Consider the following 21,593-nt stretch of genomic DNA (forward strand, 5'->3'; position numbering starts at 1 on the left):
TGGGTTGGATTAATGGACAATATAGTGGATAGAAAACTGGCTGGATCATGAGGCTCAAAGAATAGTAATCAATGTTGTAAGGTCTAACTGGCAGCAAGTATCTACTGGAGTTCCCCAGGTGTCAGTCCTGGGGCCGGTTTTGTTCAATAGCTTCATCAATAACCTGGAAGATGGGATGGAGTTCACACCCAGCAAGTTCGCAGTTGACATCGTGCTTGGGATATAGTAGATACACTGGAGGATAGGGCTAGGATTCAGAGAGACATAGACAAATTGGAGGATTGGACCAAAAGAAATCTCAGGAGGTTCAATAAGGACAAGTTCAAATTCCTGCATTTAGGATGGAACAAGCACCAGTACAGGCTGGAGACCAAGCTGGCTATGCAGCAGCTCTGCAGAACAGAACTTGGGGGGCTTACAGTGAGCAAGAAGATAAATATGATCCAACAGTGTTCTCTTCTTACCATGAAGGCTAACAGCATACAGCAGAGGGCAACAAAAATGGTTAGGGCTCTGGGGCACATGACTTTTGAGGAGAAGCTTAGGGATCTGGGCCTATTTAGTCAGCACAAGAGAAGAATGAGAAGATATTTAATAGCAGCTTTCAAGTACCTGAAGGGTGGTTCCAAAGAGGATGTTTTCTCAGCGGCGGCAGATAACAAAACAAGGAGCAATGGTGTCAAGTTGCAGTAAAGGAAGTTTAGGTTAGATATTAGGAAGAACTTTCTCACAAGGAGGGTAGTAAATCACTGGAAGAGGTTCCTGAGACAGATCATGGAATCTCCATCCTTGGAGATTTTTAAGACGTAGCTAGACAAAGCCTTGTCTGGGATAATACAGTTGGAGATGGTTCTGTGTAGAGCAGGGGGTTGGACTAGGTGACCTCCTGAGTTCCCTTCTACCCCTAATTTTATGTGTTTCTATGATATGTGGAAAATTATAACAAATTTATAAATTTTCCATATATAAAATCTAATTATAATCAGAGTCATATTCTATTTGAGTAAATACAGTGCATCCTATTTAGTTATGAAGTTATATATCTTCCCTGCCTTCTGACTAACTTTAAACAAATATGGCTAACTACTTTTCCACATCCTCAGGCAGCAAATCTTTAAAAAATGACTTGAAAATTGTGGAACAAAAATCATCTATAAACTGTATTGTGTTACGTACGGCTTAAACAGGGACTAGGGATTCTTATCCCATTATTTGGATTAGCATTTGTGACTCCTAGGTTCCTATGGGTTTACTGCATGTTTTCCTGTCCCAGCACTGCTCCCTCCCTTATGCTTTTTTATTCAAATTTATCTATACTCTTTATACACAGCTTTGTTCACATCCTTTCATAGTATCTGATTAAGTGAGCTTCATGCCTCAACGTCTGGTGCTATACATACATAGACACATTAGTCAATAAAGGGTAAATCTAATCTGCCTTCTACTGGCCTTAAACTAACTTATCTTACTATGTCTTTCTAGCCTCTGTACCAGAATAGCCAGAATTTTTAAATGTTACTACCTTAGCAGAGTTCTATAGTTTCTGTTAGACCAAATCTTAAAGTCCCTACTCAGATAAGTCTCCCTGAAATTACTTTGCCACTTGGCTTACTATAGATAAAGAACAAAATGGTTAAATTGGCTAGATATACAAAGTCATCAATTTATTGCAACAAATAACAAATCACAGGTAATTTACATTTCTAATACCTTTTATCCAGATGGAATATGATATACTTTGCAAACTATACAAGGGAACGCCATGCATCACTGAAATGCAGTCACCTGTGATTGAACACCACAGCCATGTAACAACACTTAATGGAGCTGAATACTCAGCTGAAACTTCAAGAGAATCTAGGAGACAAAAATGTAATTACTCAAACTGAAGTTTGGCCAGGGCATCAAAGTTAGCACACCTTATGTATTAAAACTGCTCAGAGACCTTGATGAGACTTAAAAATAGTGCTGCATTGTCACTGAAAGACAGCAAACCTAGTACCATACATTCTTAACATGTTGGCACATTATTTAAAGTGACTTTCTTTTATGTAAGGGCAAGGCCTTAACTCTAAGAACTTGTAATCACAATACCTTCCACCCAAAGATCCTGAAATGGCTGTATTACAGAAAGCAGCCTCAGTCATAGTTAAAACATGATTTACCAAAGCCCCAAACTAAATCCACTACTGGAAAGTCCAACAAAAAATTATTTTTCTTTCTCTCTGTTCTTGCTCATATAGGTTCTCAGGAAAAATGCTTAAACAGTGATTGAAAAATTATATTGAGTGTCAGTTAACACTTGCTTATTTTGAACCCTACTCTGCTACATTTTAATCTTTCAAGGAAACTATACAGGAGCAGGATTTGTTGCCCTTTTTGTTATTTAATAAATGAACTAATAACTTTGGTATTGGGGCAATCCTTCTTCCATGCCAAGTGTGAATATTAAATAGAAGGGAGCACAATTTACATATTCATGACTGGAGCAGCTGTAAACTTAATTCCACACCTTAAAAAAACTCTCCTCCACTTTTAAAGTATTGTTCCAAACCTTTTAAGCATCTATTTTTATTTTTTTAACTTATTCTAGTTCATTAGTGTTAGCTTCTACATCAGCCTTTCAGCCTCATTTTATATTCTCAGAAATGGTCCATTACCACCAGAAATTCTCAGCTGACATAGGCTACAACAACATGGAAGCAAATTAATCCTCCTTTGGTTTACTGTGTTGAAAAGATAAAGGAGGAGATCACATTCACTTTGGAGGATCTTCAAATGGTTATGAAAGAAAGAGACAAACAGGGACACTACCAGATAAGCACATCTGGAGGACACCGCAAACTCCCTTTTTTTACTTTCTTTCTATTTTAAGTAATAAAATTTTACACAAACCTGTGTACTTCTGACCTAAAAAAAACCATATTATAGCTACAAGAAATAATAGAGCTTAACTGAAGTCTTCCCATTCTCCAAACTCTGGAGATTTGCTTATGCAGTGAGGTAAGCAAGTTCATATTATGTTGCTCATATAATTTTTTTTTTTAGTTCACTATTCATAATTGGTTCATAAGCTCTAGGTAAGATAAACTGTTGCCATGTAGGGAATTGATTATATAAAGTGCTAGTGAGCTTCTGATCTGTGATGATGTCTTATAAATTTAAAGACTTAGCCTAGATTTTCATGCAAGACATGAAATAGATTGAGCCTTTAAACTAGGCTTGTTGGGGGAAGGGGAAGACGAGGGCAGAGGAAGCCTTGGACTGCCAAACCTAGCAACACCCACAAGTACAGCCCAGCCTAGACTGACGAGCGGAACATATACACAGGTAAGCAACAGGGGCCAGGGCAATGCCGAGAATAGGGGGCCAGCGCACACATCCTCAGGAGGCCTCAAATGCCTCTACACAAATGCTCACAGTATGGGGAACAAGCAAAAGGAACTTACCCTCCTGCTAGCTGACACCAACCCAGACATAGTGGGGCTGACACCAACCCAGACATAGTGGGGCTCACTGAAATGTGGTGGGACCCAACGCATGACCGGGCTGTGACTATCAAGGGCTATAGGCTGTACAGGAGGGACAGGATAGGAAGGAAAGGCAGGGGTGTGGCAGTCTACCTTAAGGAGGAATACACATCCTCATCAATTAACAAAGAATCAGAGGAAGGGCACTCTGAAGTGCTTTGGGTTAGATTACAAGGCAATCAAGGGGAAAGAGATTTAACAGTGGGGGTCTACTACAGACCACACAACCAAGGGGAAGAGCTAGACCAGGAATTCTTAAGTTAGCTCACGGAGGTAGTTAGGTCAAAGGATGTGGTCATCATCGGTGACCTGAACTTTCCAGACATCTGCTGGGAAGAGCAGTCAGCCAGGTCTGACTGCTCATGTAGGTTCCTAGCCAGAATGCAGGACCTCCATCTAATCCAGGAGGTGCACAGCCCCACCAGGGGAGACACCTTGTTGGACCTGGTGCTGGCCACTGACAATGACCTGGTGAGGGGGCTGCGAGTGCTCAACCACCTGGGCGACAGTAATCATTGCCTGCTGGAATTCACCATCTAGCACAAGGTGGCAAAGGCCTGCAGCAAGGCGGCAGCCCTAGATTTCAGGAGGGCGGATTTCAATGAGCAAAGGAGAAAAGTCGGGGAAGCACTGAAGTCCCAGAGCTTCAGTGAGAGGGGAGCCACGTGTCCAAGAGTGGTCGCCCCTTAAGGAGATGATCCTCCAAGCCCAAAGGGAGGTAATCCCAACTTGGATCAAAGGGAGCAGGAGGGCGCAAAAGCCCCCATGGCTCATCAAAAGTATCTGGGAATGTCTCCTAGCCAAAAGGGAGATGACACCCAATGGAAGGGAGGGGCCATCACCAGGGAGGATTATACTGTGGTTGCTCGGGGATGCAGGGGGACGGTCAGGAAGGCCAAGGCAGAGGTGGAACTGGGACTAGCTTCCCAGATCAAGGACAACAGGAAGTCCTTTTTTAAATACATAGAGGGCAAAAAGAAGGTTCCGTGTAACGTCGGGCCCCTGCAAGACATGCTAGGAAACTGGGTCGTCACACCAGACAACAAAGCTAACCTCTTTAATGACTTCTTTTCCTCCATGTTCCTGAGCAGGGAACAGAACAGCCACCCCTCCCCTTAGGCCCCAGGGAGGTGCATGTAGGCCAAGGGTTAGTGAGGAACTAGTTAGGGAACTTCTGGAGGGACTGGATGTATTCAAATCAGCTGGTCCGGATGATCTCCACCCTCGAGTACTGAGGGAATTGGCTGAGGTCATTGTGGGACCCCTGGCATGGCTTTACGAGCACTCGTGGTGCCCTGGTGTTGTGCCAGAGGACTGGAAGAGGGCCAATGTGGTTCCCGTCTTCAAAAAGGGGAGGAAGGAGGACCCAGGAAACTATAGGCCAGTTAGTCTTACCTCAATCCTGGGTAAGCTTTTTGAGAGAATTAATCTGGCAAATGCCCACGAGGGGCCAGCAGGGGAGATTATGCTTAGGGGCAACCAACACGGGTTCATTAGAGGCAGGTCCTGTCAGACCAACCTTGTGGCCTTCTACGACCAGACCACCAAATCCTTAGATGCAGGGGCAGCTGCGGACATAGTCTTCCTGGAATTTTTGAAGGTCTTCAACACTGTCTCTCAATTCGTTCTCATTAAAAAACTGGGGGACTGTGGTATTGACACCTACACAGTCAAATGGGTCGCCAACTGGCTGGAGGGCCACACCCAGAGAGTGGTGATGGATGGGTCATTTTTGACCTGGAGGGATGTGGGCAGTGGGGTTCTGGAGGGCTCGGTCCTCGGGCCCGCACTGTTCAACATCTTCGTCAGTGACTTGGACGAGAGGGTAAAAAGCACCCTGTTCAAATTTGCTGATGACATTAGGATGGGGGAGGATGTGGGCATGCTAGAAGGAAGGAATAGGGTACAATCAGACCTAGACAGGTTACAGGGGTGGGTGGATGAGAATAGGATGGGATTCAACACTGACAAGTGCACGGTGATGCACCTGGGGAGGAAGAACCAGCACCATACCTACAGGCTGGGGAACTCCCTTCTTGTCAGTATGGGGCAGAAAAGGATCTTGGGGTCATCACTGATGTCAAGATGAACATGGTCCAGCAGTGTGGGGATGCAGTCAGGAAGGCCAACCATACCTTGTCATGCAACTACAGATGCATCTCAAGCAGATCCAAGGAGGTGATACTCCCCCCCATGCGGCACTAGTCAGGCCGCAGCTGGAGGACTGCGTCCAGTTCTGGGCACCACACTTCAGGAGGGATGTGGACAACATGGAGAGAATCCAGAGGAGGGTCACTTGCATGATCAGGGGGCAGCAGGGCAAGCCCTACGAGGAGAGGCTACAGGACCTGAACCTGTTCAGCCTCCACAAGAGAAGGCTGAGGGGGGATCTAGTGGCCTGTTACAAACTAGTCAGCAGGGACCAGCAGGCATTGGGGGAGTCCCCGTTCCCCTGAGCACTACCACGAGTGACTAGGAATAATGATCACAAGCTGGCAGAGGGTAGATTTAGGCTAGATATCAGGAGGCGCTACGTCACGGTCAGGGCGGCTAGGATCTGGAACCAACTTCCAAGAGAAGTGGTGCTGGCTCCTACCCTGGGGGTCTTTAAGAGGAGGCTAGATGAACATCTTGCTGAAGTCGTTTGACCCCAGTACTATTTCCTGCCATGGCAGGGGATTGGACTTGATGATCTGCTCAGGTCCCTTCCGACCCTACTAACTTTGAAACTAAGGTGACCAACTATCTAATACTCAAAATAGCAACTTCCCTGTGTATGTTTCCCTTAAGAATCTTTCCTGCCCTTCTAATCCTCAGAAACCTTAATGAGATATTCAAGACATAAATCAATATAACTTATGGAATTCCTGATTTGTGACTTAGTCCCAGAAAAAGACAGGCATCCTAAAAACACTTTCAGATATCAGTTCCTGGATACCAACATACACCTCTATACAAACTAATTACAATGGAAAATGTTTTAAAATTAAGACACTAAGTACTCTGCAATAGAGAATGAGAAGTGTAGCAGAGGGAAAGTCTACATCATTCCTATAAATAGGATAAAGTTGTTAAAAATATATATTTTCTACCACAGGTGATATTTGCATAGCATAAGATGTCCAGCATCTTATCAGTGCTGGACAGATAAGATGGCAGAAATTAGTGAAAGCTCCCCAGAGGTAACAAAGGAAAGTATCTAAAGTTTCAAAAGAGCCTCAAGCTAATGCCACTTTTATTAACTATGGCAAAAGAAAACTGAAATAAAAAATATAATGGGAGCATCAAAAAAACATCAGAAAAGAAAAGAGGTGCAGCCTTCAGCTAGTCAGATGCCAGAGGCCCATCAACAGTTACCACTCCATACATCATCCAGATTTAAATGACAAGATTATGACAGCAGGAAAACTCCTGTAAGGAAGCTGTTCAGAAGTGACCTTGCTCCTCACTGATATCACTTCAAAAGAGAAGAAAAGAGCTCCCAAAAATGTCAAGACCAGGAATACAGAAAAGCTACAGAGGTTTTCAGTGCTGGAGGCTTGAATAAAAATGCATAGGATTGTTTGACATTTGCTCCTGTCTAAGGTTTACCACTCTATCCTTTCTCCACCAAATGTACCTTCACTTGTTTTAACTCACTGCCCTCTCTCTATTCCTACAATCTTTGGCTCAGTCTTGACAACCCTATCTGTTCCTGTGATCCCAGAGAATCCTTTTCTGGGAAGGATGGTTTGGAAGCCGATAGTTCAGGTAGTGAAAAGACTCCCAGAACCAACTTATTAGATCATCCAAGCAATAGGAAATTGCTCGTATGCCCATCCAAGATGTTTACAGAAATGCAATGAAACCGCATATAGAAGGACGTTGACTAGGTCTTGAGAAAGGAGGGGGAAAGGACTAGGGTTTCTGGGAAAATTAGATCAGGGCCAAGTGTGGAGTAGAAAGAGCAGTAGGGTAGAATGAAAATGGGGGGAAAGTCTGGAAGCCAGTTTTTTGTGGAAAGGGATCTGTATGTGGAGATGGATGGATAGAAAGGACTGACTTGGCAACTGTAGCTTTTTAATAGTTTCTGTATTGGATTACACCACCACCCAAGCAGCTTTAACCTCCTGGGTCAGTGAGTCTTAAACATGTTATGAATCAGAACTTTTCATCTGTACAATGGAAATTATTGTGTATTGTATTTTCTCTCACTTTTTTAAATCAGGTCAATGCCATATTACATAGTTTGAACTCGTTACAAATTCATGTACACTAGACATTTCTCAGGTCATCCATAAGACCCTCGCTTAGAAATAAGCTTTGGGAATGTTTCCAACATTCTGTAGGTAACAGTTGTGTCCGTACAAAATACAGATGGAGACAAAAATAGTGTAGCAACCTAGAATAGCAGGCTTGCTTCTTTCTTCCAAAGATGAAGATGGCTATCCAGAGAAACAGAAAGGCAGTAGAAAACTTATTTGTCCTAAAATCTTCTAACCTGGAAACTGGACAGACCTTCCAAGGCTGTTCCATCTGTTGCCATATGATGAAGGTACAACTCCCATATCTTCCCAGTTAAGTACTTCACCCAGTTCAGATTCTTCTGCCAACACAATTTACCCAGAACTCTTAATTAGCTTCATACACAAAAGTAACATGTAATTTGTTTAGTAATTATATGTTTCTGCAACTGCTAAAAGTAAGTCATTACAATAATGTTGTGCACTTAGAACAGATTACCTTAATTCTATTTTCTGTTTATCCAATTATAACTGTCGTTCTTAATTGTATTGTAAATTGTGTGGAGCTGGAAGGTAGCTATAAAATCCTTGCTCTTTTGGATTTCATAGTGGTTTTACATATGCACAGAGTTCCCACAGGACACAAAATCAATGTAGTGAAAATGAAGTATTCTTATTAATTCTAGTCATGTAGAGAAGCAAGCTGGCAAATGCAAATGGTCAAAACTTTATATTAGCAAACCAAATAAAATCCATAAAGTCTTGAAGCTTGAAAAAAATGAAGAATAAAAAATCTTTTGGAAGCTTCTCTAAAAGACATAATATATCTTAGAAAGGTCAGGGTAAAAGAAAAAATTTGTATCTTAGAAAGGTCAGGGTAAAAGAAAAAATAACTTCCTACCCAGCAGTCCCCTGGATGCAATGAGTATGCGCACACACATGCACGCGCACACACACCCTTTCTTATGATATCTACAAGGGTAGATAAATATGAATATCAGTATGTACTAAATGGGATATAGTTTGGCTAGAAATCAATATGTAGTAAAACAGCTTTATAAAACACTGTTTCAACAGGTCTGTGACAAAAGATAGAGCCCCAAATATTTGTCTGAGAAGAGCAGGACCAAAATAAAATATTTTTCCAATAATATAATATTTTATTAATCAGTTGAATAATATAATATTATTTGATGAGGAAGACCAAATATTGAAATGACAATTTTGTGGAGTTATGATCAGTCATTTCAACAAATGAAATTCTGCTTAAATGAATGCATTTTATATTTAAATTTTAACCTGAAAATCTACTTTATTGCATTAGGAAAAAGTAAATGTTATATTTGAACCTATGAAGAAATACACATGCTCCAATATGTTCTGATTAGAACACGTCGGAGCAGACTTGATTGATCGACTCTGCTGGATCATTCTAATCAGAACCCTCCAGAGTGCTGCAACACTCCATGTATCCAACGTCCTGAGTTTCAAAATGCCAGCAGGGGCACTTTAACTAAAATTCATCAAAGGAGACATTAAAGCACGCTTGCCTCCATCTAAAAATGAATATATGAGACACTGCAGGTGTTTTAATTGAAGCGGCTCTTGAGAGCCAATCTAATTAAAATGCCCTCCCTCCCCATATCAGAACATGCATATAGGCACCCCTACAGTCAATTCAACACACTGGGCTACTGACTTAATTTACTATACACGACACTGTATACACGAACACAACTACTGTGGAAACACACCTCAAGGCTCTGAGGATGAAGAAATGTCCAAAATATTTTTTTAAAGTCATTTGTCACATTAAATATTTTTTCCACAATTTTTACTTCTGCAATGAATCCCAGAAGTTGCACATCTGGGATTTTCAAAGAGGCCTCAGGGAAGTTTGGTCCCTAACTTGTATTGTGTTTTAGCAGGAACTTAGCAACTAAAATTTCTTTAAAATCAGGGGTCAGCAAACTTTTACCAACAGCAGGTCAGCTCAAGATGGTCCACCACTTGCAGTCCAACCACATCCACTGCCATTTCCCCTGCCACTGGTTGCCATTGCTTATCACCCTAGCTTGGTAAGCCATATAGAATCTCTTTGAGAACAAGACCTAATTGCCAACCCCTGATTTAGACTTCCATGAAAAATTAAGTGTTACTTTCGTCCCTCAAAATAAAAAGAACAAAAAATGAAGAACAAAAAATATTTAAAAGAATAGAACTGCCTTTGGAAACCAAAATGAATCTTTTTTTAAATATTTCAAAACCGCGAAACTAAAAGTAGTATTTACATTTTACATAAAATATTTGTAACCAGCTCTATCCATGACCCTCCAAATACAGTTTTACCTCATCTGCAGGCTCATGGTGATCAAAGAGTGAAAGCAAAAACTAAAGATTTTCTGCTCATAATTGCCTGAATTTTAATTTTTTGTTTTTCATTTTCCAGACATGGATCAGTGCGTTAAAAATTGCCCTCTCTCTGAATTTGTAATCCAATGTCCTGTTTAACTGCCACATTTTTTTCAGTACATATAGGGGAAGATCCAAGGGTAGGGCACAGTGGTGCTGTTGTACCACCCCCCTTTGATTCCTGCTCCACCAAAACTTTAAAACCAACTGCCTAGCAGGGGCAACAGCATTTCTATTTAGACAACACTGAGGAAGTCAATTGACTTTGTGGCTCATTATAATTTACCTGATTCCTGCTAATCTCTCTTCACTTCACAAGTGTTAGCCACCCTCTCTCCTTTTTTAATGGTCTTGATGTTGTGCTATTCAAACAATCCTTTTTTTCCTGCCATTTTTCTATGTGTTAGCAGTTCTTGATAATGTGTCTCTTCTATTTCACAGCCCTGCAGGCTGCTTTTAGCTGTAGCTAACAACCTTAACATAGGTGTGGTAATATTAACTCAGGTGTAGAAATGACTGATAGTAAAGTATTGGAGACACTGTCAAGACACTCAAGAGGACTAGATTTTGTTGTATGAATCTGAATAAGAAATGCACATTTAACTACAATGACTATAGGACTAATGATGCAATATCTTTTGCCTGGTTTCTGTTTTTAAATTTAATATGTAATCTAGCAAATTAGTGCATATTTCAATAAAGTTATATTTGATTTTTCTTTGATCTTAAACTGAATATTGTAGTGCTAGGTCCTTATCATATTAGTAAAGCTTCTAGCTTCCTTCTAAATGGAAATGTGTTGCACTGTAGGTGATATGCCATAATCTGCATAAACCCCCCATGTCTCAAAATCGTAGATTCACTAATGAAATCAATCATTTTTGCAGTGAAGCAGGGTTTCTTGTTTCATTTTCTTTAAATAAATGGCTGCTTCAATCTATCCGTGAAGAAATAGGCCTTGCTCAACACCCCAGATAAAAAATAAAATGTTAGCTAGGACTTTTGAAAGAATATATTTTTGTTATTCCAAATGTCTAGTCAAGTACTCTTACATAGAGTTAATCTTATCACACTTGGCAACCTTGGAGTCTCTAGTTGCATAATCCAGATTCTTAATTAGACGAGTGTTTCCCCACAACAAAAGGTTTGCTCCCTTTCACCTGCTTGTTGCATCTTCCATTTCTTACCTCACCTGTCAAGTGCCGGGGTGCCTATACACGGGCAAGGGGGTGCTCCAACACGCCAGAATGCCAGCGCAACACAGCAGACTTGATTAATGGAGTCTGCTGGAGTGTGGCAATTACTGCACTCCAGCAGCCTCCAAAGTCTTGTGTATCAGAGTCCCCACACTTCAAAACAGCAGCGGGAGCTCTTTATATAAAGCTTGTTGAACGAGCTTGAGATAAGTGCCCCGACCACCATTTTAAAGAACAGGGACACTGATACATGAGATGCTGTGGGTCCTTTAATTAGAGCAGCTCTCAGAGCTGTTTAATTAAAATGCCCTCCCCTTGCCCCTTGAGCACATGTATAAATGCCCCCCAGATTCCAGACTTATAAGAAGATGCATGTGAATTTATATAAGAAAACAATAAATAATATTTTATATTGGAATTTGTAAGAGGCTCCTGGATTTGTAAGTATTTCTGAGGACAAGAGATATTCAATTAAGTTTTCTTCTCTCAAAGTTAGAATTTGCTTCATTCTGCATTTGAGAAGTAGGATGCTGTTAGTGCAATTTCAGATCTCCAAAGAGAATTAAGACATTTTAATTTTTATAACACATCAACCGTATCTGATTTATGCACTTCAAAACCTTCAGGCACAGATTTTTCCCTCTAAGAACAATAATATAAATAATCAATGATGCTGTTCCATGGGTTTTTTTAAGTGAAGAACTCAAGAAAATATCCCAAGGATTTATATAAACAACAGTGTGACAGATGGCTTGTAAACAATCCAGGCTGGGCTTCCTCTGATAAAATCCACAGAACTTGGTTGCTTTGGGGGATGTGGGAGAAGCAGACACATACGACAACAGAAAGCTGGCCCAGATGGCCAAAGATTTTAAACTGCAAGATTTGTAATTCGGAAACAGTGATCAATTAAGTCTTCAAGAATTCTAGTTTTCTTGAAGATGGCTGCCTCAGTGGAAATACAACTAGAATTAGGAGCCCCCCTTTCAAGCCAGCCCAAATCCAACCTTTACACCACAAGCAGGTAACAAAAAAACCTAACAAAAAGATATCTCTAAAGCAAAACTTCTTTGTTCAATAAGTTTGGTCATCTGAAAAACAGAACTTAAAAAAAAGGGGAAAAGAGCTGTTAAACTGTCCAGTCAAATTAAAGCAAACATGATCATGTGCTGTGACTAGATGAGAAACTGGAAAATGAAAACGTGTTTGACAGGTACAATATGAATCACCTTCTGTTTTGTTCGCTGTGTTCATTTGTGATGCTGGACGTTCTGCAGGTACAATGTAACTGTGGAAAAGTGGGATTTTGTGCTCCAGACTAGTTATTGTTAAACATAAGATCAAGGTGGTTTCCTTTGAGAAGCATTTGAAAAGAAAGACTTCAAAGTCATCACCAGAAATATTTGAAAGCAAAAGATTAAATGCCAAGCAACAGGCTTGGAATTCTACTTTAAGAGTGCAAAATTTCATCGAGTTTGAACAACTTGGATAACTTGGTGTCCTTTGTACTTCTAGATCACATGCAACAGCAATTTGTAAAACAGTTTATAAAGTGTTATGGCTGAACAAATAACTGCAAGAAAAGGTAGTCTGAAATGAATGAAACTGGCATTTTGTGAGGTGAAATTACATTTCTCCTACTCTGAATGCCAAGGACCATGCTTTGGCACAGTTTTCCGTTCATGTAAGTAAATGCAGATTGCAGGATCACTCCCCGTAGGCTCCAAAGTAGTCCCAATCAAAGGCAAGTTGAGATTACTCAACTGAGGACCATGTAAAACCCCACAAATGTTACATCACTTGAGAACATGACAGTACACATAAATAATCCTTAGGTAGGAGCATGATCTCACACAATGATTCCCAGGCATTTGGAAGATGAGTATTCACTCCATTCGCTAAAACAATTGTGCCTTCCTTCAACTGCATCCTGTCAGCAAGGCAGTGCACAGGTTTGCACTGCCACCTTTCTGCAGCACCCTGAGTAATCCTAGCTGTCCTCTCATGCTCTGGGTGAAGTTAACCTTCTACCTTACTCAGATAATTGAGAGAAGGCCTGTTGCTGGGATAATGTGCATGAGCAATATTTTAACCTCCTCAGAAAGATGTGGCCAAATCTCAGAATAACCCAACTTAAAATGAACGCTGCAGAATAACATACTTATCCCACAATTATAGCACTCCCCCCTGGTTCTGTTACATTGTTCAGTGTACTCAGTTCTGGCTTTAGAAAAACTTGAATTTATCTTTTTAATGTGAAAAAACAGGAGGAACCATATAAACCAATATGCAGTGTCCTAGTTAATTCAGTCTTACAGAACAGTGTTTCCAGCTGAATAATATCAGAAAAAAATTGTATTAACTCACTCTGTTCATCTAAGATGGAGAGTTTAAAGAATAATTGGATCCATTTATCATATTTACTTGGATAGAAGATGACCCTGATTATAAGATGACCCCTAATATTAGACTCTCTATACAGAAATTTTATAAAGGTGTTATACGTATTTTTCCAGGTATAGAATCTAATTTTGGAGGTTTCCCTTGAATCTTCCCCCTTCCCACTACTACAGCAGGGAAAATGAATTGGAGGGGGGGAGGGGCAGGTTAGCCCTTTGCTCTGCTTCACCCAAGTGATTTCCTCTGGCAGCTTTTAGTCTTCTCTTTATGATCAGACCCTACTCTCCCTAAGCAGATGGAAGTAAGGAGCAAATTTGGAAAAACAACCCTTGAAATTAAACGTGGACTAAAGGAGCATAAGTGCACAGGCACATGGGAGCATGGATTTGTGGTGCAGTCTTTGTAAGGGAACGAAGAATGTTGTAACTGTAAAAGTGTGTTTTGTGGTCTGTCAAGTGAGCCACAGTGGTCACAAGACAGGCTGGTAGAGGTATAGTTGTATATATACAGAGACAGAGACAGTAAGACAGAGAGAGAGAAAAATTAATATTTTTTGCAAAAAAAAAATTGTGGTAGTTTCCTATCAGCATTTTTGGCACCGGGGAGGATGTTGGAGCTTGCTCCAGCATCTCCAAGTGCTGGCCTGGTATTGCAGTCCCTCCAGGCTGGTGCTCATTCTCCTCTCGGAGAGCATTTGCTACTTTTGGCAGTGATTTAATGATAGAGAATGTATTTAGAGAGATATCCTTGTATAAGATTATAAAACAAGGGACTTTTTTCTCTGTGCTAATGGAGGGGCACACCTTGTCTTGGATTCAAGTAAATACAGTAATGATAATATTATGCATGGACAAATAAATACTACAAGCTCAATTCTGCATATCTTTGCTCATGCATATAATCCTTATGCACATGAATATTCCAACTGATTTTGTGGGAATACTCAAGTTAATAGAGAAGTTTGTGGGATTGATCCAGTTAAGTGAAGGGTTTTTTTTGGAGGGATGAGGTTCTTTTGTGTGTGTGGGGGATGTTTTGCACAGTTCAAAATAAATCAGGATTTGTGAAAATTAAGCTTCTCACAGTAGTATTATCTAACAGTGTTAATTATCTAGGTTTCCCTGTGTAGCTGCTGGTATAATTTTTAAGTAATTCTAGAAAGAATAATGTACAGACATTTGCCCACGTAACAAGAGAAAGCAACTGAAAATATTACTTGTGTGAACTGTGACCAAGTGCGAGATGGATACTTTTCTATTTTTCTATAGGATTCTTTTCTATTTTTTGAATTGAGCCATTTATCAGTTATATTAACATAAAGGTTATTTTTGCATTATTTGTCTAACTAGGCTCTTAGTTTTGGATTAAACCTGTGTAAAGAAAAACATTATGAATATTAGTGCTCAGGAGAATGTGTTACTCTGCTCCTTAATGTCAAGCAACATCTAAACCTGCACTGAAGTTTTAAATCTAAAATTTCCTATGAAAATATAGAACATTACATTTCAAAGCTAATGCTAATCCTGCAACAATGAGTATGAGGCTATTTTTACATGTATTCTGCTTCACAAGCAAAATATATGCACAGTTAAAATCCATTAAATACCCAAACCAGCTATATTTTAAATACAACATATTATATATTCATTGTAAAAAAAGTAAAGCATAGAATTAAATATATTTAACAATTACATGATAACACTGTATACATTTAATAAAACCCATATAGCTTTTAATCACTTTCTTTCATTGCAAGTTCAGTTGTGAACACCAAATATTTTGGCAAATTGCAATTACACAAGTATGTAGGAGAATTTTATTACACTGAGGATAAGATCCTGAAGCCAATATGAATATAGCTGGAAGGTTTGTAAGGTACTGAGAAAAACACACAAGTAACTAATATATGAAGTAAAATTAAGAGGATGACCAATATAAACATTTGCAAATACAGACAAGCTATATATATATTGACACACCTAAAAAAATACATAGCAAAATAATAGATAACATTTTAAAATCACTCAGAATATATTAATACTTTCGCATCGTCAATCACTACCACATTAGGAATATTTATTAAACAGGAAATATGATGGTGATTTTAGTAATGTGTAATAGATTTCCACACAACTAGTGTAAGACAAACATCAGACTTATTGATATGTTTATATGAGTGCAATGAGCATATTTTGCCATTAATATTTGAACATAAAGCTTAATTTTCTTTTTGTGGGGCAGATGTTTTTGGCTTAACAATCTCAGAGTTGTTTCAAGAAGTACAGTTTCTTATTAACCCCCAGGAGAATGCCCTACTTATTCTGTAATTTAATTATACAAGAGAGCCGTCAGTAATCCCAACATAGCAAATCTCTCTTAAAGTTTTTATGCCTATTATAAAAGTTTCTAATCAGGAGGACCAAAAATGTTTGCCTTGATTTCATTAGAATGATGGGAATACATTTTAGTAATTCTAAGTGCTCCTTCATGTGCTTATAATTTACAAGGTTTGTTAATTGTGCAGGTAGGGCCCCCATAAAGTATTGTGTTAAACTGAAAACCTGAAACAAATGTGACCATGGTATTTTATTTCAGAAAGTTGTTATAAATACTGTGTAGCAATTACATGTGGGCAAATAAGATTTAAAAGATTCAAAGCAAACAAACAAACAGCTCAACAGATTTGAGTCAGTAATTTGCCCGAGTCTGAAATTCAGCTTGAGGTCTTCAGAGAGTCCAATATAAGAAAAGCAGTCATCCAGCATGTGCTCTCCAAGGTCCACAGCATCACTGGTATATAGTTGGTTGTCTTGGATGCCCCAGCATGCCTTAGCAACTGTCTTGGCACAGTGGATCCCACCTTACCTGAATCTTTTAAGCCAGCTGTTAGGGGCAGCATAGGAGCCCAGAACCAGCCTGGAGATGACATGGAGATCCTGGTAGAGACAGCAATGAACTGACCAGGGTTAAGTTGATCTAAATGCCTAATCATGCACCCACTGTTGTCAGCTGAATGGGGAGTACATAGGACTGTCCAAATAAGACTTCTACTGTACATCTGGCAATGAGATAGATACTATATATCCTTGTGCAGTGGAAGGGGTGGTATCTACTGTACCCTGGTGGTCAGTTTGTTGACTTGAATTCTGACACAGATGTTATATGGAAGAATGTTAGCTAGGTCTGGCTATCACACAAGGAGCTTCAATGCTATTCTGGTAACTGTCGTAGTGTGATGCAGCTGTGTCAACTAGACCAGCGGAGTGGGACATGCCATTCACCAAACGAGTAACAGAATACAAGCCCCAAACTATGCAGCATTTAGGTCCCAGTTCTCTATGTATGTACAGCACTGTAAACACTGCACAATGGATGACATCCATGTTGGGCTCACTGCTTTAAAAGTCACAAGACAGATTACTGCTGTGCAGTGTATATTTGAGGCAAAAGTTAGGTAAATTGATAGGACAGAGGCTGAGCATCACACATTTGAACATTTGTTCATGTAGAAGAAAGTAAAGATCAATATTTTACGTCAGTAATATAAAACATGGAAGAATTTTGCAAGTGATCCTTACCCATGCAAATCATCTATAGAAGCATAAAGGAGCCAGTCATTACCAAAACAAGATGTTTGCTTTTCCAAAGTCTGTTGTCTAACTAATATACTTACAACATTCAAAGTTAACACTATTTCATACAGGAATTGCTGAACAACTGAGGCTCCTTTTGTGTCATGGTGGTTTACTGATTAACTTGGCAAAAGCACCTGACAGCTAAGAATATGCTCTCCTCTCAGAGCAGAAGTCATATGTAGCATAATAAGACTGGGAGTGCAGTGTGCACCATGACACAAATTATATGATGACCCAGTCCAAGCTGGTACAGACAATAGCAATGAGACCACAATCTTAGAGGCAAAGCATGAACCAAGCAGTTAATGCGTCTTGCTATGGCTTCAGTACGGTGAGTTTGGGTCCTGTTCTGGACTCAGGCCAAGACTGTCACAAGGCAAACCAATTGTAAATGGAGACCTGGACTTTCAGGCTAGGATATTAATGTGCTAAATGTGATGCTAATTACATCATTTCAATGAGTGATTAATGAGAGTAATGACACTAGCTTGATGGGTCATTCAGTTAAGGCGGACCTTTGATTTTTTTTTGATTTTTTTTTTGGATTGACTTCACATATTCCAGAACATAAGAGCATGAGCACAAACAAATCCAGAAGTAACAGCCCAGGAGTATTAGGATGGGGAATAGATTGCACATATGCAGTCCTGTCACAGTTCAGCTACTTAAAAATTAAGACAGAGCAGTGAATTTCACTAGCAACTTAGAGAAATTAATTCCCCAAAGGGTTAAGTGAATTACATATGGAAATCCCATGACCATCAGTGTTCCAAGCGGAGCTTTGGAACAGATTCTGTACATGGCAAAAATCAATTTTAGAGTGAGGGGTTTTTTTTTTACTTGTATTTGTGCAAAGATTCTATTCAGCTGAGCTCCTTTAGGACGGTTCTACCATTTTGTCCAAAAAAATATGGACAGCATATTTCTACTCCTGAGCAGAAACCTTACAAACCAAGAAAACAGGATGCAACAGCAAGCAAACATTTTAACCCCGGGAACAGAAGCACAGACACATTAATTACTACTGAAATACAAAAATGAAAGATTGGAAATTACTAAACCAAAGAGAAACACCTATTTTGTATTCTAGGTACTGCTACTTACAAGTAAAGTATATTTAAGTCATCACAATCCTGCATCAGCCACTGGAGGACTAGGGATTCTTTCCATCCCCCATATCTATTTATTAATGAACTTGGAGAGGCTGATAGCTTTTAAGTGCATGTGTGTGGTCATGTGTGTTAACATATGCAACAACATGAGAAGTCCTGAAAATTATGTGCATTTTATAAAGACTCCATACCCACATAAATAACTTTAAAGTATGCAATAGTAACTGTGACCTAGTCATCACATCTCTCTTTTTTATTTAAGGTGCTAACATCTATCATGATGAACTCAATGCATCAATTAGGATGTCAGGCCTTTTACAGAACATCCACTATAATTCAGCATGTATTAGCTGGACCATTATGTGAGAGCATCAGTTGTGACTAGAAAGGTCATTCAAAACACTGAGATTGAAATGACACCTTCAGTTTAACTTGATGATAAATAGTGAAGAATGCCTTTAGTCCCTGTTAATAAAAGATGGAAATGGGGATGATTCGAAGTGCAGAAGCATTCCTGATTCATTTGTCATAACCAATGAATTATGTCATCTCTCCTTCTATTTTTCAATTGTAGCAGAGAATTCTTATATACCCAATAGGATATAACCCCTATTTTAATTCAGAAAAGTCATCCATGATGGAATAATAATGATTCCTCATTTTTTGGTAATATTTGTGCTTTGATAAAAAGTTTTAGGACTTGATGTGCTGAAAGATAATGCGCCTCTGAAAAGCTAAGTGACTCTCCAGTCAGTAAATGCCTTGTTGAATTATCCTCGCTTCTATACATAAAGTGACAAACAAGGTTCTTTAAGAGCTCTTCCACATCAACAAGAAATTGTTTTACACATCATTCTGAAAAGAAGGTGGGTGTGGCAGAGGGCTTAATCGTGCAAAGTGCCAAGGTGGAGCACTGAGTATTCTGTAAGACTTTGCCTACAAGTGTCCCCAAAGTTTAAAAAAAAAAGAAAAATGCTGCAGGCAAGTGTGCTGCATGTAATTATATTTTTGTCTGCCATTCAACTGTGGATTATGCAGAAAAACTATTTTCCTTACAAACACCAGTTCATATTATTAGCTAGAATATATAGACAAGCCAACTGCACACCTTAACTTCATGCTGACTTTATGGGGATTTAACAGTAACATATGGTTTCTCACCAAATAGCTATAACAAAAATAAATATCTGTTTAGCATGCAAGACTGCTGTCACCCACACTAGGCTACAAACAGAAAAATCAAGTCTAACCTAAATGTCTGTGCTCTTATAAAACCTCTAAGTCCTACTACTCAAATTCATTCAAGTGCAATACATGTGATCTCCGAGTGCTGCACTTGTTTCTGAAGTGTGCTAACAACATTAAACATTTTTCTTCATGATGCAAAGTAGGGCAAAATATTTTACTGGCATAAGTAGTCTTAAAAAGCCAATTGTCATATAATCTTACATGCAAATCACATGCAGTACCTCTAGGATGATGAAAATTCAATTTGGCAGTAAAGCAATATTCACCAAAATAACTTTCATTCTGGAAAAATATAAATGTTATTGACACGATGCAGAGAAATCTTTTAGCGTATACAATAATTCAGTAGGAAGCTGCTCCGCATAGTTTTTGCTTTTAAGCAGCACAATAAAAGCCATTAGAGGCATTCTCCTTTGAACTGTTTGCAGTGCACATGTAATGTAGGTAATATGCAGCAACATTATGTTAATGCAACAAAAGCTTCAAAACAATAACTTTTCCTACCTTGTCTGCCATTATCATGGAGGACCCACCATGAATTCCGAGAATCGGAATAAAGGTCTGAGATGAAATAAAATCCAAAATCTGGGCTATCGCCTCCTGATCAGTATCATCTCCAAAAACCACCCCATGGATCTTGGTGCCTGACATCAAGTCACATACATGTGTTATAATGCTTTTAGGGTCAGTCTGGTTCACCAGAAGGGTCACTACATTGACATCAATGGCCAGGTCTGCTGACATTTCCCTGGTCCAGAGAGCTCGGACGTCTCTCTCTGTGATATACTTCGTCCTTCCCAGAATCACTGCAATGTTCAGGATGGGATAACTTTTCTCTGCTCCGCAAACAAGATCCAATTGCACCAGTAGAGCTTGGAGTACCAGGAGAGCATAGCCAAGTTTCCCCATCTTTGCCAGGTTTATCCCCTGTAGAAGTGATCATATTGTATGAGAGAGAGAAAAAAAAAGCAAAGCACACTTATGTAGTCTCCTACCAGGCTTTTCATGCAAAACATCTGCACCAGGCATCCTTTAGCCATTCCCTTAAATAGGCTGTTTACTGTAACCTTAATATTGACTTCATTTTACCCCCCTCCCCCCCAAACAATAGCTCTGCAATGACAGCACTGACTTTTCACGAGGAAGCTGGAAAAGTGCAGCACAAGATCTGGGGAAAGACATACTTACTGCTTCCAATCTAGTTAACATAAGTTAAATAACAATTAGCACGGGACAGACCTGTGTTTTTCTTACACTCTCACCAAAATTTACAACCTCCCCCCCACAAAAAAAAGCAGGTAAGCAAGTAGGAAGGAGACTCACCTTTCCTTAAAATGCTGCACACACAGAGAAGTGTGCTGACAACCCACACCCACACGCCCCATCTGTCTGTCTTTGTATCCCAGAATTGTGCATTTTTAGTTTCCAGCCTCTCAGATGGCTGCAACTCATGAATAACGACTTCATTTCTGGAACAGGTTCAGAGACACTACTCTCCCCCCTCCCGGCATTCACTTCAAGTCCTCCACACTGGGGATCTCAGGGAAACGGGCTGTCTGTCACTGGGGCTGGAGGAAAGGTGTGCAGTGAAAACACCTCTGCACTGAAACTGCCTTTTGTGTCCACAGCAGCTCCTTAGGGGCTAAAGATGGAGAGGCAGGTGGGCAGGGAGGGGGAAGAAGAGCAGATGATGAGAGTGAGCTGAACATCACCCCCTAAACGCGGGGGAGGGCCCGAGCTCTCTCGCGTCTGTTTTGGCCGGGGATGGCACTGCCCACACACAGCTCGGCTGCGAGGCGTCATGCAGCAAACGCCAGCAGCGCTGCCCGAGCTGTTC

General features: G+C 39.9%; 1 protein-coding gene across 1 annotated transcript in view; it reads right to left on the bottom strand.

Annotated features, from left to right (window-relative positions):
• GRIN2A (glutamate ionotropic receptor NMDA type subunit 2A) overlaps positions 1-21,593 on the bottom strand; it is a 364,506-nt gene that overhangs the window by 340,940 nt on the left and 1,973 nt on the right. The window contains exon 3 of the mRNA XM_090023699.1: positions 20,261-20,683. Coding sequence (XP_089879825.1) covers positions 20,261-20,665 — 405 coding nt within the window. The 5' untranslated portion in view covers positions 20,666-20,683. The remainder of the gene's footprint in view (positions 1-20,260; positions 20,684-21,593) is intronic.

The sequence above is a fragment of the Crocodylus siamensis genome, chromosome 12, assembly GCF_052110815.1.
Source record: "Crocodylus siamensis isolate JL-2025a chromosome 12, ASM5211081v1, whole genome shotgun sequence".
Classification (NCBI taxonomy): Eukaryota; Metazoa; Chordata; order Crocodylia; family Crocodylidae; genus Crocodylus; species Crocodylus siamensis.